Here is a 13,349-nt window from a genome sequence, read left to right as displayed (position 1 = left end):
AAGAGAAGAAAAACTCTCAAGGACAGTGATTGGGGCATATTTGCATCAGTTCTGTGAAAGGTGACTTTAATGGAACTTAATTGTCAATGGTGCAGAAGCTTTAGATGAAAGGCATTCAAATCCAAGCAGTAGCTATCCATAGCATCGCAAGTGCAATGAAGCTAAATAAAGGTGACTTATGTGTTTAGCAATCTTTTATGCAGGGTATTGACTTCCTGAAACCGCTTAACTGCCTTTCCCTTGTGGTCATGAAAGTGGTTGGCTCATATGACTTTCTTCCCATGATCCTTTGTCACAGGTCCTAGTGCCACCAATCTCATTATAGGCTCCATCGCTGGTGCCATCCTGGTAGCAGCTATTGTCCTGGGGGGCACAGGATGGGGATTTAAGTAAGCAACGCCGCATGCCTTCTTCTCAGTGGCTCTGGCACTTCTCTTTTCTGCTTACATAACCATGTTTTGAGTTCCTGCTACAAGTTTTAACAGTAAAACTGATTAAAAGAAATGGTTTTTTTTAAATTCACAAATGGGTCAGAAAAGAAGAAACATGAAAACTCAAATGTCATCTTCAAGCAAGTGGGAAAACGTGAAATGTAGAAGGAATTTCCATGCACTGGTTTAGAAGAACAAAGAGGAAGTTCTATAATAGAAGACATTCCAGCTTTTAGGAGCAACATTCTGAGATACATTTATTTATACGCAGATAATCGAGGAAACTGTGTGGTTGGAAACGGTGCTAGAAACCCCTTGTATCTGTTTAAAACTGGTTTATAGTCCATTGACATTTTGAAATTTTCACAAACTAAGTAACCATTTGTTCGTTATTTTTTACATGTAACATAGGTAGCTTTGTGATTTGAAAAGCTTCAGTGTTTTATAAAACAGATTTTCAAAAATATTGGCATTAATTTCCTAGCCAACTGAATTGATTTCACATTGGAATTTAAAATCTGTGGGTTTGTCATACTTAATATTTTCTAATTAACTACTAATATTGACATGACTGTAGGCCTGCTGTGTTTTCATAGTGCCTGCTAGTTTGTATTGTACATTGATCACTGAACTAAGTTCATTTCAATAGACCTGGCAGACAATCACAAGTAACCCTTAAGTATGATCAAAATTTTCAAATGTAATTTATTCAGTTTGGATGTTTCCACACTTTAGATTCATTGGATAATTGCTTTTTTAAAACTTTTCATGTTGCAGTGACTTATGATTTATAAATAAGACCTCCTATGCCAGATATTCCTTGTGATAAATTAAATTCCAACCATATCTATAGAAACAAATTTAAGTGGGAAATAAGACTGTTACCCAAATTCAAAACTCACTTTGCCTTCATCTGGTTACTCAGTGGAGGAAGTTTTTGACCTGAATTGTCTTAACAATTGCCTTAATTAGGAAGTTTAGTTGTTTTTATATTTGAAATCTTGAATCCAGTATATTTAAACCAGATACAATGTTATTTCTAGAAACTGATTATGGAAAAAAACAAACCAAAAAATGATTTAAATAAATTCAGGCCTACAGGTTTTTCAGTGATTTCAACTTGGAGAGCTGTTATCAAATAGTACCTCCTTTCTACAGAGACATTTATAAACTTGAATTTGTTTGATGGAACAGTAGTTTTGGCATGTGTTTTTTCAAAAGCACACCCCAAATGGGCAACTCATGTTTGGCTTTCTCATCATTATATTAACAAGACATTGCCCAGATAGTGATTCACTCATGTGGCACATAGCAGAATAACATTTTTATTTGGACTGGCCTAATTCAAGAAAAATGCTCTTAGTGTCTCATTACTGTAAACAGGTCATGGTACATTACTGTTGTTCCATGATCTGTTATTTGTAATGCCCTCTTAAACTTTTTCATAAATATGCCTCATGAAAAATGAATTTGGCTTATGCTCAGGCATTGGGAAACCTCAAAGGCTTGGAAAACAGTCTACTGTGCATCTTTGTGCATCTTTGTCATCCAAACACATGCAACACCAAATTTCTCATTTCAGCATTTGGAGATAAGAGCACTATTCTGTAGCAGGACCTCAAAACAGCGGCCTGGCCTAGCTCACAGCTTGAATTGCATGTTTCTTTGGGGAAAACCGGAAAAGGCTTTTATCACTGTGTATATAAGTGGATTAGGCCCTGTACAGATTATTTATATCACAGAGAGATGTCTCAATCAACAGAAGAACAGAAGCAGGGTGGGTGGGGTGATGGCTACTCAGCGAGGCGTGGGAATGCTGTGCAGGCGCACACTGCCCGGCGAGGTCAGCGCCCCTTCCCATGCCCTGTGACCCTAATAAAGAAAAACACGGGAGAAAGGGACAGCACAGTGTGAAGTATATATTTTTATGCCCTGGAAAAAAAGAGTGAAGATGTGAAATAATTTTAGGAGTTTAAACGTGGAGAAGATGCTGCTTTTTGTGCTATTGGTTGCTACAAAGAGGCTCTGAATTTGCTTTCAATTTTAATAATAACTACATGTTTATGTTCAACATTAATGAACTACTTCAACTTTGCAGTAAAAGACTTTGGGTGATGAATGATAAAGTTTAGGTTTTCTCACCACTTGGGCAATTTGGGAGATGATTAGTTTCGACATGCTTTGGAAGTATGATTATTTGCTAGTTGGACTGAAAGCCTTTGAGTTTTTGTTGAGCTCAATGTAAACACAAATGAGCTCCCTTCGGAATCGAAAATTAAAAAATAGTTTTGAGGATTTCTCTCAATAGCGTTATTGAAAATCCCTCCTGCTACCAGGTTTTTATGACTAGAAGAGACATTAACAAAGAAACCTGAGGAACTGGAGGGCACATAAAGTTTCCGATTAAAGGACAATGTAGTAACCGCTCAGGGGAAGTGTTGCTTTTTCCCCATGTCGCACTTCTTCAGGTAGAACGCTGGGCGTAATGTAGACATGGAAGAAGTCATACCATGCCTGACCTGTTCAAGTATAAATGAGAAACACGGCTGTGCTTTGACCCTGATACTGTCTGCCATTCTTTATAGTTTTTTCCTCTTTAAGCATATTTCCTCTGAAATACGGGGTAAAAAGCAAAGAGTCTATGTGAGTGTGCAAGCCTGTGTGAATGAATGTACCTTTGGGTATATAAGGTGATAATGAAGGTTTGTCAAGATTATTGTGATCAAAAATAATATAAATTTAGATTATTTCTTCTCAGCAGAATAATAGAGGCTGAAAGCTTTGCTTAATGTGAACAAGACTTCCACAAGCAAGGTTGTAGTATTCCTGAAAAGGGAAAAAAATGCTTTATTCGGTATGTTATTTTATTTAACATATTCTGATATATTGGGTAATGTAGTAGATATACCTCAGTAACTTGAGTTAATTTCATACTCCAGAAGTATGAGGCTTCTAAGGGATGATTTAGTCTATGGATTCCCAGCCTTTAGGTTCGTAGAATTTTTCTCTGAGGAATCCTGTGAAAAATGAACATAGGCTCTTGGCACACCAAATTGTCCAACATGTCCCCATATCTGCATTTATTTACCCTCACCTCACGCTCCTTTTCCTCTCCATCACCGACACACACAGACTGAAGCTGTGGCGTGGAGGATTGCAACCCCCTGCCCCGGTAGACTCACAGCCTCTGTCTAATACTGAATAACAACCTGTTTGATTAGAACATGAGACATGTTGCTTTTCCTAGACTTTGGAGAAAATCATGTAGACGAAGGGTCATTTTAGTAGCATCTTCTCTAAAGTTCAGGAAAGGTGACCAACAGCTGAATGGAGAATTCCATACCTCCATTTAAAATGAACAGAATTTCTCTCATTACTTTGGATGTGGCTTTTTATGTGACACTCCCTAACCGTGAATACAGGAAAATTGATGTCAGCGATACGGTCATTCACATGCACATGAAGTATATGAACATCATCCTAGTTGATGGTGGTAGGAGAGAGATATTCTAGCTGATGGTAGGAAACTTACCTGAAGGCCACAATGACATAGTTTGTGGGCAATTCAGACCACAAGATTTTAGGATGGGTGTTGAGCTCCTCCAGCTATATTGTAACGTCCCAGTCGGTGGAACCCCATCATCCTGTTCTCTCCCACTGCTTGCTCTCTCCACGGGGTTCAGTGGCAGTGGTGGCCATACTGGTCTGACCGAGCTGCCCTTGACGTCGAAAGAGTTAATGCAATAAGAGTGTTGTTAGCACATGTGATTTCTCCTCTGTGAGCAGTTATTTGAGTTACAGATTCTTACTGAGCCTGACTTTGTAAGCAGCTCTGCTTGGCCCATGTTCCATGTCATTGGCCATGCTACAGAAAAGACTGTTTAGGTACGCACATACCTAAAATTTAGAAGGCCCTGTCTGAGCTCTCACAAGGAAAGTTAACTGAATTGCTTGAATGTCAGGTTGGATGAAATTTCAAAGGAACTTAATATTGCTAAAATATTTTCTGAAAAGAATAAATGTCTGTCTGTTTTTTTTTTGCTTTTGGGTTTTACAGAGTTAGGAAATTGGATCACTGTTACCTAGTCTGGCCAGGAGGGACTTCCAGACTGCTCCTTATCTGACCTCCATGACTATATCCCAGTGCCAAATCCCCCATGTGCCTGCCACTCCTGAGTTAGGCATTTCTCACTCAGACCGAGCAGGTGGCGGTGGGTTCACATGGGCCAGGAAGACCCAGTTCAGCTCCCTAACTCAACCCCAGGGGGCAGGAACTTGGTCGAAGGTCCCCTTAAGTTCTCCTAGAAAGAGTTGGGTGAGGGATTATTGGTGGCGGGCAAGGACTCCTTGTGGAGAGATAAGAAGGCGATAGCGGTAGATAAATATACCCTTGAAAGATCTAAAGGCTTTACAATCTGAGATGGTTATTGTTATCCAGAAAACTTTGTTTTAGTTTTATAGAGATGTATGTGTGTATAATATATATTGTGGAAAAAAGAACAGGTTTTTCAGAAGTAGTAAAAGTTAATGAAAACTGTTCCAGTGCAACGTTTATGGTTTATGGTACTATTTTATAATGAAGCAGAAATACCTTACAGGTTGGTAAGGAAGTGATTGCCATCACAGTTCTAGTGAGCAGAGAGTTTCAGATGAAACAGTTGTGGAAGGCAGACAGCGAGCACATACCAATGATAGTTGTGCTTTAATGCTACAATTGAGCAAAAACATTATGTTTGTATAGACAATTCAGGGCAGGCAGTTGTTAACATACAGTGGCCCACCATGGTTATAGTTTACACGTGAGGGGTCCTCACAGTGAGTCTATCATAAGAGTGTCCCCCCGTTGTCCTCATCTGGGAAGGAAATACAGTCCTGGAATCCCCCGATTCCAGTATTTGGATTCTGTTTTCTCATAAATAATGGCTCTGCAGCATGGTTTGGTCTCTTGGTTAGGCTTTGGAACCCAGTCACCCTATCAAACATTGTTTCTGTTTATTTTTAAAAAATGCAATCTAAGCTTCAAAAACTGATTTTCAGAAGGAGCACAAACTTTGGACACTGGAGTTGCCTGTGTGCCAGGCTGAAATGGGATTTGAAATCCCCATTTAAAAGTGAACTGGATGGCAGTTGCGACCGTGGACATGGCTATTTACCTGACATTCTCTGCATTTGAATAGAGGAATTCAGATGTGGGCAATACAGTCATTTACCTGCATAGTGCTAGCTGGCTTGATGTTTCCTCTACATTCATTTTAACTGAGACATTAGTTTAACATTTCTCTTTAGTTCCAGTAATGCATAGCTAACTAGTAGTAGTCCTTCAGGGTTATTTTACAAGGTCAAGCAGTCCCTGTTTTTCCCTACCTGACTCACTGGAAGTGTGGTTCATTAAAATCTGCCTTCAAGGTCTGTGAGCATGGGTAGCAGACGCACATCCTGTACTCTGAAGCACTCAGTGACAGATGCATTATGGGAGACATCCCTTTTGGTTTCAGCTCTATATCTGGGGCAGCATCAGCAATGCCTGCTTTCAAGAATGTTGACTCAAAAGAGGGTTGGGAGTGGTGGGGGGTAGGAAAGAAAAGGAGGTGGTACCATTGCAAATAGTGTTTGCTGCAATGGATTACCTGCTAGGTCAATGAACCAATGTGCTTAGGCCATTAATGAAGATGTTTTAATAAAAACTTTCAAAAAGAAAAGGGAGATTTTCTTTAAAGATTTTAATATTTGATATTTCAAAAGAGAAGCATCAAAGTGGTCATCTTGGGAAAAATTGAAGAACTTTGCAGGACGCCTTCATACGTATTTTGAGCTTTGCTATTGTTTTTATTTTGAATTACCTAGTGGGGAGAAGGAATATACTGTAATCCTTTTGGTACGTAGGGCTCGAAGGGCACCCACCTGGCCCTGAGTGAGTGGGCAGGGGAATGAGGGCTCCTGGGGACCCCTTGGTCTCCAGTGTTGCATGATGCCTCGGTGGCAGCAGTGTTGCACCCGCCCAGTGCGCAGATTAAATGCATGAGCCCCCTTGCTTGATGCCCCACATGAAACCAGACCAAGGGGAGGTTGCAGCCAACTTTCGTTGTTGCCTTGCACAAGTGTCTTGCTGGTTCTTTCTTTTCTCTTTTTAAACATAGGAACCACTTCTTAGGAGACTGGACACTGTGAACAAGGCATTTTTAACTTGCTTCCTTCAACTAAGCTAACCTGCTGCATTTGCTTAACTAACCTGAGCCTGTGTCCATTCTCCTCTGAGTGTACTGTCTTCCTGTGCACTCTGATTTTCAACCTTCTAGACATGAAAAATGCTTGTTCCATGGTGTGGTAAGAGCTCACACAGCCAAGGCAGCAAGATAACTGAGTAGAATAAGGCTGATTGCCATCTTGGCAAAGGCTGACCCAGTGATCCTGAACTCTCAGGTCCTGGAAGGAATCAGCTACAAGACCTTCAGAGTTTTTCTTTGTTCTAACAGCCTCCTAAATGAAAGAGCCCTTCATGTAGTAATTTTCAACTAGTTACAATTAGCTTTGTCAGTTACTTCTCAAATAAGAGACAAATTGGGCTACTGAGACTTCCAATGATTAAAAATGAACAACTTGAGGCTCCTTTTGGTCTTCACAAATGTGTATATTCAGGTGGAGATGTTGTCAAGACATTCGAAAGTGTGAGATGTTCTGTGTTTCAGTTGCAAGTTATTTTTGGAAAATCTGCCTCGGTGTGGGTTGATTACTTTGCTCTGGAACCAGCATTGTCATTATCATCACCCTTCTCTCATCATGATCTGATTAATATTGTGGATTTTTCCCCCCTCTGCTTGCATCTTCTTTTGACGCACTCGGGAAGAAATGTCAAGAAGAGGAGGTTCGATCCTACTCAGCAAGGCCCCATCTGAATCAGCTGCGCTGGGTAAACGGTGCCTCGCACTGTTGGATTCTGGGTGTGACATACTTTCAGTGACATTGCCGGAACTATTAAGCCTGTAAACAAGAACATTGGGTGGTCATGACTACAGAACTCAAGTTGGGGTGACAAGGATGAGGTAAAAGAAAATGGTCCTTTTTTGAAAATCCTTTCAAAGAACTTCTCCCACCACTTGTTAATAAAAGGGGGACAAAAGACAATGATACAAAAAGAACTATTTCAGGATTTTTTTCTAACTAAAGGAAGAAGGAACAACAACAAAAATTAAGTGCAATAAAAGAACCATTAAAAATAACAAATGATTTTTTGTCCTTCGTCAGCCTGCTGGCACTTAATACCTTATAAATTGATCTGGCATGATTTTTTTTTTCTTGTCCTACCAATAACACAATCCAGTGGCATGAAGATCTAATTTTGGAAAGGGTAAAATCTGCATGGCATATCTACAACAAGCAGCTAGCAAGCCAATCCGCAGCAAAACCTGCAACTGAATTCCTAAGGCGGAGATGACAGCTGAACATGAGGAAGTTGCCTGGCCCCACCCCCTAGTCTAGACCAGACCATGGACTCCAGAGACCCTTGCTCTTGTTGATTCACTTTCCCATTGTCTTTTCTCCTGGACTGAGCAGCCTATGGAAATGGGAGCTGGAATTTGAGCGTTGATGCTGTTGTATAGTTCTTTTATAAATGTAAATATGGAAATAAGAGATTTTGACACATCATTGTTCACTTGTCTGTATTGAAGTATTTTCCTTGTAAAGGTTCTCTGTAAATCTGAGTCTCATGTTTGCTCCCCATCTTTTTGGTTCCTTTTCTCTGTAGATTTGTCTCTGTCCTTCTCTCTTGTAACATGTTGTACAGGGATTGTTGGGCTTGCTTAAAAAAAAAGATGTAGTCACAGATGCAGGGAGTTTTGGCACAAAACAGGTGCAATTTAGGAATGAAATGCTCGAATGAAATGAAATACTTTGAAACCAAAACTAAACAAAAGGTGGGGGGACACAAAACAACAAAATAACCCATATTAAAATCACAAAAATTATGTAAATGGAAATATATGTATTGATAAGTCTCTAAATTTTTTTGATGTCATTATAAACGTATGTATATAATGTAAGAAAGTAGACACCCTCTCAAATTAATCACAAAAGTGCCAAGCTCATAATTTCAGTTTCTGGTTTTGACATTTTTTTCCCCTGTCTTTAATGTGAAAGGAGGATAAACTTAAAGCCTTAAATTAAAAAAAAAAAATCAATGTTGAAAGCTTGGAAAAAAAGTTAAGCTTTCCATTTTATTCATATCTATTACTGTCAATATTTCTTTTGTGCTTTATCATACTGCCTTGAAATATATATGGTAGAAGCCCACTGTAAACCTGGGAATGGAGACAGAAACAGGAGTTACCCTCTCGTGAGCACTGTGGGAGCGCCCACGGTGTGTTGCCGGCCTGTGGACCGCTGCGCCGGATTACAGTGGGGTCCTACTCTCCTCGCCTTCACCTTCTTTTCCTTCCAGGCAGAGTTGCAGATGTAATCTGGGTTCCTAGGTGCCTCTGAATTTAGACCACTTTCACAGAGATTTCTTCTTCCATAAATATGGTCATCATCGCTTCTGATCAAGTCAGTAAAGAAATTTGGTCCCGGCTTTGTTTTGAATGTAGAACTTGTACATGGTCCCTTCAGTAAGTGTCCTTCTGGAGACGAGTTTTCCTGAAGTCCCCTCAAATACCCATAGTTCTCTAATGTCCTCTTTTTAAGAACAGGATATCAATTATACTGTTCATGTCATGACAACCAAGTCAGATAGCTTTTAATCCTTTTTGGGCATAATTCATGACACCAATCTCACAACTTTGGTTTTGACTTTGGAAAGGCTTATGACCTAAATATGTGCTGCTTGAACCAGTGCATTTTTTCCCCCATGTATTTTTAATTGTGGAAGCATCACAGTCATAGAGCAGAAACCTTAATTTCTATATGCTACAATAGACCATAACCTAACATCTTAATCCTGTTATTGTTTTCTGAGTACTAGGTGCTACACCAGTATGCAGCCTTTCTCTAGAACTAGCTACATGTCTGTATTGTGATAACAGGGTTCTCTGCAAGGTGTACCAGCCTTATTCTTGGCTTCACAAGACCCAGGTTGTATGTATCCCTTCCCTAGTGGCAATGGCTCTCTCATCTCCAAGGAAGCTCAGATTACTCAGCAGCTCTTCCTATCACTGCATCATGTACATCTCACTGTTGCAGGATCCTGCTCACTAGTGGATTCAAAACCACTTCTGAGTGCACCATGTACATTTCACTGCTCTTCCAGATGCACCAGGTGACTTAATAGAAACAAAACCATGGTGGTTACAAAAGAAGTTCAGTCTTTATTATCAACTTTTGAGCATTTCACAAAAGACATTGTAAATGTGCGATGTTATGTTTTAAATCAGACCACAGTGGTCCCCAAATATTATGTACATATGGCAAATGTCAGTGTAACTTTTTGTTACACTGGCAGTTTCATAGGTAACCAAACCTATGCTCCAATGTTCAATTGTTTGTGTGTGTATGTAAAATGCACAAGCTTTAAGCTGTGTATGTATGAATATGAAAGATTATGCAACCATACCAATCGTAAACAATGGGTTATAATTATTTTTGGTGGTATTAGGTTATGTAGTTTCAAACTCTGCTGTACTTTCTCTTACCCATGCCATTCATTTGCTGATTTTTGTGGTGTGAATAATCCTTTCTATTAATTTGAGCTCCAAGCACAAGTGTATCACCATTTTCATGTTACCCAACAAGAGTTAGTGTTAAGTAATGACAAGTTCCCATTTCACCCGCTACCTTTTGCTGCATTTATTAACGACACGTGGATGAGGAGATGTATGCTAACTTCATCGCTCACCTGGGATACTGCATGAGCCCACTGAATTAGAGCTACTCCTATTAGATAAATGAGCAGTACTCATAGGTGCATGTTATGAAACATGAATCACATAGAGCTGTGGAGTTCTACCAAATGGTATGTGTGTTCTTTTTGTTTTTGTTTTTGTTTTTATTTTACTATGCAAAGATGGGAGATGCACAACTTTTCGAAGACTAGTGTCTGAAGAACTTTACAAACAATACTTGAACCCTTTCTTTAAAGTCATCCCATCATATTTTATAGCCGTTGCTTCCATTGTTGATTTTCATTTTAGAACAGTTTGTGGTTTTTTTAGTGCACAGCCTGAAGTTTTGTTTGAAGTTAATAAGTTCATTCGTAATCTTGTTGGCTGCCTATGAATGGAGATCCAGTACTCATTGTATGCATCTTTTAGTCAAGTCTGTATTAAACCTTTTGTTCATGTGAATGTTGTAGCTTTATACTTTGATCATTTTTCATATCCCTCTTTTCTGTGTTCTCTTGTATTGTTGAATAAATGGCCATGTGCCTGATACCATCAAGAGTTTTAGCACAGGTCTCTCAATCGAAGACTCCCTGAAAATTTAAGCAGTCAATGGAGCAAAATAAAATCTCGGATTAATGATGAATATATTCCTGTTTAGGACTCAATTTCATTGGGTTTGATGGAAATGCTTCACTTATTAATTGGGGGGGAAAATCACCATAGAATCATATCACGATCACTTTTTTTTTTTGTTAGTGCCTCTCTTCTGAGTTTAAAGGGGGTGGCTGTTAATAACATCCACCCTTTTGACCTGGTACCAAATTGGCAAATAAGCTGTAAAGAAAATAGAAGTCTTTGTTATACAAACTGTATTATCAAAAACATTGTAAGGAGGGTGTTTCCTAGCACCTTTTGTGGAATTGTTCATCAAATGATCTTCATGAAGGCCGTGCAGTCTGCCTCCTCGCCGGCCCCACTGCCAGGCCTCGGTTCGGCGCCAGGGCCACGGTTGCCTCGTGTACCTCCTGCCCTGGTGCAGTGGGGGGCTTATCTGCCCACGCTGCTCCTCTGATGAAAGTTTGCAGGGGCTTTCCAATCCCTGCAGGATCAACTCCAAACCTAATAATGTGATAAACTTCTGCCTGCCTTCTATGACCTCAACCTTGTTTATTTAGCCTTCCTTGGCTCTTATTCTCTATAACAGTCACCCTACGTAAAGGTCCCCTCAAAGAGCCTCTTCTACGCAGAGCTGAATAATCTCAGGTAAATTTTATGTCCACTCACCACAATCTGTTTGTCAGCTCATGTAATAAAAAATACAGAAATGCTTAAAATGACATGACTATTATACTTGAAATAAGAAAGCATATTAAAGTGTCATTTATGTTTGATTTTAAAAAGAATTATCTAGGTTTTGATAGGGTTTCCTTTCAGTCATCCTGTTTTTGAGGCTGACATTGAAATGAGTTATACCGCGTGACCCCTTGGTAACTGGTGGAGAATGGGACCCAGAAACCAGAACTCCCTAGGGAATAGAACAGCAGCCCTAGACTTAAAACTTTGATGCGAATAATTAAGTAGATAATCCATATGCTCACCATGGGATTCCTCAGTAACTTTGAAAATGTAAGATAGGCACCCTTTATGTTAATGTGCAAAGTTTAGAGATGGCTGCTCAGTGACTTATTATTTCAACCAATATTTATTAAACCTGTATGCCAGGAACTCCTCCTAGGAATTAAAAGAACAAAACCCAATTCTTGGCCTAAAGTGCTCACAGTGTAGTTGGAAGATACATACGATAAATGGAATTGTGTATGAGAGTAAAGACGTAGGAGGGGCAGGTGGGAGAGGGACGCCGGAAGGCTTCCTGAAAGAAGGGAGTTTTGGACAATGTTGAAGGATGACGAGAGTTCACCCATCTAACAAAGTGGGAAACACCCCCAAGGCACGGAAAGCAACTTGTACCAAGAGCCAGGCAGAGGAGCTCAGACCCTTGGGGTAAGTGACGCTAAGTATCTGATCCATCTGGCCTGCGTTTCCTTCCACCCTCCTTCCGCTCCCTTCTTCTTTCCTTCCTACCGTTCACAAACACTTGGTCTATAAAAATCCTGCAGTACTGTGCCAGGTCTCAAGGACACAATGATGAACTCTCAAATCTTGTGAACAAGATGCAACATGTAAATACAATGTGGTAAGTGTACTAATAGTATTAGGTGCTTCAGGAGAAGAGAGGAGGGAGGCTCTATCCCTTCCCTTGAGCTCAAGGTGGGTTTCACAGGGGAAGGGGGCATTTGAGCAAACAGTTGTACAGTTGGACAGGATCACTCATTGTTAATGTTTAACCTGGGCTGGAAGGTTGGTGGAAGTCCAGAGATGCCTTGGAGGAAGAACAACATGTGACGTTCGGTATAACTTTCTATTTCAGATATCTGGATTTCTTTCACTTGTGTGAAGATGATTACCAGGTTTCCATCAGAAGCTTATATTTTTAGATATTCTGCACTCATCATAGATCAGTCTTAAATGTTTGGTGCTGTCAATGATGACAAAGAGGGCTTTTGTCCTGACCTGTAAACTATAATGTTTTCTTAACAAAATGATCCCTGGCTAATTTCAGTCTGGATTGAGGCAGGTGGGTAAGAACCAGAAATGCTTTTAAAAGTTTCATTTTGTAACTCCTTCAATTAATGAAGGGTCAAAATCATTTTTCCACATACAGCTGCACTTCTGGTCCACTAAAGTTAGTGTTTCTCTGTCTTAGGCCTTGGAGAGAAGCTTACTTACCCTTCCTCAGTCTTTTCAGAAACCTACCGGCAGGTCTGGCCTTTGGGCGAGAACAAGTTCTAGGCCATGTGCGTAACTTCTAGAGAGACAGGAAATGCCATGATTCCTCATTACCCGAAAATAGTCATCCTGCTGGGATCTGGTGATGCGCCTTTGCCAGCTGATTGCCTACCTCTTTCGCTGCACTTGCCCTGGCGTGGCTGCCAAGATAGCACTTGGAACCCCACAGAGTTCACCCTGTGAGAACCTTGATTTGATCTGATGATCACTGAAAGCCAAATAAGCTGAGTCAATTGATTGGGCCTATGAAAACAAGGCA

At 40.1% G+C, this 13,349-nt stretch overlaps 1 protein-coding gene across 2 annotated transcripts in view; it reads left to right on the top strand.

Annotated features, from left to right (window-relative positions):
- Window positions 1-10,822, top strand: part of ADAM23 (ADAM metallopeptidase domain 23) — a 145,197-nt gene extending 134,375 nt beyond the window's left edge. The window contains exons 25-26 of one of the 2 annotated variants that reach the window (XM_054585761.1): window positions 299-389; window positions 7,276-10,822. In XM_054585761.1, the coding sequence (XP_054441736.1) occupies window positions 299-389; window positions 7,276-7,324 (140 nt within the window). In that variant the 3' untranslated portion in view covers window positions 7,325-10,822. The remainder of the gene's footprint in view (window positions 1-298; window positions 390-7,275) is intronic. The other variant, XM_054585762.1, reaches the window with a different exon arrangement.
- Window positions 10,823-13,349: the final 2,527 nt, after the last annotated feature.

The sequence above is a fragment of the Pteronotus mesoamericanus genome, unplaced genomic scaffold, assembly GCF_021234165.1.
Source record: "Pteronotus mesoamericanus isolate MK-2021 breed Mesoamerican mustached bat unplaced genomic scaffold, CSHL_Meso_final contig_90, whole genome shotgun sequence".
In the NCBI taxonomy this organism is placed as follows: domain Eukaryota; kingdom Metazoa; phylum Chordata; class Mammalia; order Chiroptera; family Mormoopidae; genus Pteronotus; species Pteronotus mesoamericanus.
This window is presented reverse-complemented; position numbering and strand designations above follow the sequence as displayed.